This window comes from Haliaeetus leucocephalus, unplaced genomic scaffold (genome assembly GCF_000737465.1).
Source record: "Haliaeetus leucocephalus isolate CR32 unplaced genomic scaffold, Haliaeetus_leucocephalus-4.0 Scaffold295, whole genome shotgun sequence".
Lineage (NCBI taxonomy): Eukaryota > Metazoa > Chordata > Aves > Accipitriformes > Accipitridae > Haliaeetus > Haliaeetus leucocephalus.
In genome coordinates, this window is record NW_010972731.1 from 8744007 (window position 1) to 8746755 (window position 2749).

At 54.6% G+C, this 2749-nt stretch overlaps 1 protein-coding gene across 1 annotated transcript in view; it reads right to left on the bottom strand.

Moving 5' to 3' along the window:
* Positions 1–680: 680 nt before the first annotated feature.
* MSRB1 (methionine sulfoxide reductase B1) overlaps positions 681–2749 on the bottom strand; it is a 3025-nt gene continuing 956 nt past the window's right edge. The window contains 3 exon segments of the mRNA XM_010570609.1: positions 681–712; positions 1975–2089; positions 2212–2354. Coding sequence (XP_010568911.1) covers positions 681–712; positions 1975–2089; positions 2212–2354 — 290 coding nt within the window.

The following is a 2749-nucleotide window of genomic DNA, read 5'->3' on the forward strand; positions in this document are numbered from 1 at the left end:
TCATAAAATCATCCTTGCCCTAGCACCCTGGAAGGGTTTATATAGGGCAATTCATACCATGATCTCAGCCCAGAATAGCACCAGAGATTAACCCAGGCTCTGACCTCAGCTAATCCAGCGTTACTCCCTGGAAATGCCAGTGGAGCGACTCTGGATTGCATCAGTGCCACGGCAGAATCGGCCCCTCCTGGCTGTGATCTGGAGGGTGTCCTGGCTCAGCTGAAGTCACCAGCAAAACCGCCCCAGAGCTCAGCAGAGGCAGGACCGCAGGCACGCGTGCTGCTTTAATGGACAAAACCGAAAGGACTCAGCAGTAGCTGCTGCCAGCAAAGGCGGGGATGCTGGGGAGAACAGATGGTTGGGGAGGGGCTAAGGGTGGCTAAAATGAAGAGCTGTAGCCTTTGCATCACCTCAATTCATGTGAAACACCCTCAGGCAAAGGTCATACAACCTGTCACCCAGCAAGCACAGAGCTTCAGCAACCCCATTTTTCCCCTCACCTCCCCCGTGCTCCTCCCAGCACCCCAAACCGGAGCAGCCCCAAGAGGGAACCGGCACAGGGAAACCAGGAGCTTCTTCAGAGTTTCTTTTGCTCCTGGTGCCCCCTTGACCAGACAGCGCACCCCAAGGTGTGAACGCAGGATCAGCCCAAGAGCCATGTGCCAAGTAGAGCAGCTCGCTTACTTCTCCTTCAGGTCCTTGTCTGCTTTGCCTAAAAGAGCAGGGAGAAAAAATCAGGGCTTGTGTATCTTGCTCCAGAATCCCCAGTCCCTTTTATATGGTTATTTTGCTACATGCAGCTAACATCTCACAGCCATTGTAGTCCGTCAAGCAGGAAAGGAAGTTGTGGCCAGGGTGCTGCCCTGAACTTGGCCTCCCAAAGCCTTTTTCTGACTTGGGGGAAGCAAACAGCATGATAATCACAACAGCAAGAAGCCCTGCCCTTCACCACAGACCCACTCCCTACCCGTAGGGCACCTGCAAATATTCAAAGCTCCCACCTGACTTCCCCAAGGAGTGAACCAGCAAATTCTCCCAGCCCCTTTGACGCTGCTGCAGAAACTCCCTGCCCTCACTTTGCACCACCAGCAGAAAACCAGAAAACCCCCAAGGCTCAGCCACCCCTCAGACACACAGGGACCTGCGGCCGCATCCAAGAGTTCCAGCACTCTCTGCATTTCACCGTGGGAGGTCAGGGAGCTCCTGCCGAGCTGGGCAGACTGATGCAGGGGAGATTTATTTAGGATGCAGGTGGCTCCTTGGCTTATCTGAACAGTGTCCTGGTTTCAGCTGGGATAGAGTTAATTATCTACCTAGTAGCTGGTATAGTGCTATGTTTTTGAGTTAGGTATGAGAAGAATGTTGATAACATGCTGATGTTTTCAGTTGTTGCTAAGTAATGTTTAGTCTAAAGTCAAGGATTTTTCAGCTTCTAATGCCCAGCCAACAAGAAGGCTGGAGGGGCACAAGAAGTTGGGAGGGGGGACAGCCAGAGCAGCTGACCCAAACTGGCCAAAGGGGTATTCCATAGCATGTGACATCATGTCCAGTATATAAACTGGGGGAGTGGGGGTGGGGGGGAATCACCACTCGGGGACTAACTGGGCATCAACTAGCAGGTGGTGAGCAATTGCATTGTGCATCACTTGGATATATTCCAATCCTTTTATTATTACTATTGTCATTTTATTAGTGTTATCATTATTAGTTTCTTCTTTTCTGTTCTATTAAACCGTTCTTATCTCAACCCATGAGTTTTACTTCTTTTCCCGATTACCCCCCTATCCCACTGGGTGGGGGGGGAAGTGAGTGACCTGCGGCGTGGTGCTTAGTTGCTGGCTGGGGTTAAACCACGACAATGGCTAGCTATGCTCTGCCGAAAGCAGTGCGTCACACGCAGCGTGGCCTGGCTATCAGCAGCTTCCCCAAAAATAACTACGTCGGGCGGAACAGCTGCCAAGCCACAGCTTTTACCTTTCGGGATGAACTTCAGCGAGCTGCTGAATATTCAGAAGCGGGACAGCCCCCTCTTTGGCCCATCATTGAGGAATTCGTGGCCGAGCCCGTTGCCACACTTGCCACAAGACACCTAGAAACGCAAGGAGAGGGTTTGACAGTGAGCTATCTTTCTCAGCAGACAGGCTCATAAAAAAAAAAGTCCATGGGGTTTTGGGTTTTTTTGCTACTTCCCAAACGTTTCAGAAACGTCACCTTTAAAGCCCCCGGCCGCTCCTTGCGCTTGGACACGCTGTCCTCGTGGACGGTCTCGGTGAAGGCTGGCCACGGGGATGAGTGCTCGTACTTGGCGTGGCTGGAGAACAGCTCATGGCCGCACTTGGCACAGACGTAGATGCCTGGGGAGGGCGGCAGGAGAGGGGTCAGTGCTGGGGGCAGCCCCCCGGCCGGCTCCCAGCAGCGATTATCAGGGATTGGGGGGGCTGGAGGGGGGGGGGTGGGCAGCGGTGAGGACTGGTCAGCAGGGTGACATGGGACACCCACCCACGCTGGACTTTGCCCGCGTGGGCCACGGCCAGCTGCTGCTGCCAGACCCCCCCGGGCCAGGCAGAGGAGCGGGAGGTTTTGGGACGTGGGGCAGGACCCATATTCCCTATAGGGGCTCCTCTACAGCCCAGCCCCGCACGACAGGGTCCCTCCTATGGACCCCTATAGGGGGACACCCCCCCAGCCCCACCTTTATAGGCAAGATCTCCCCCCCCTCCCCATGGGGGGAATCCCCCAAAAAGGACCC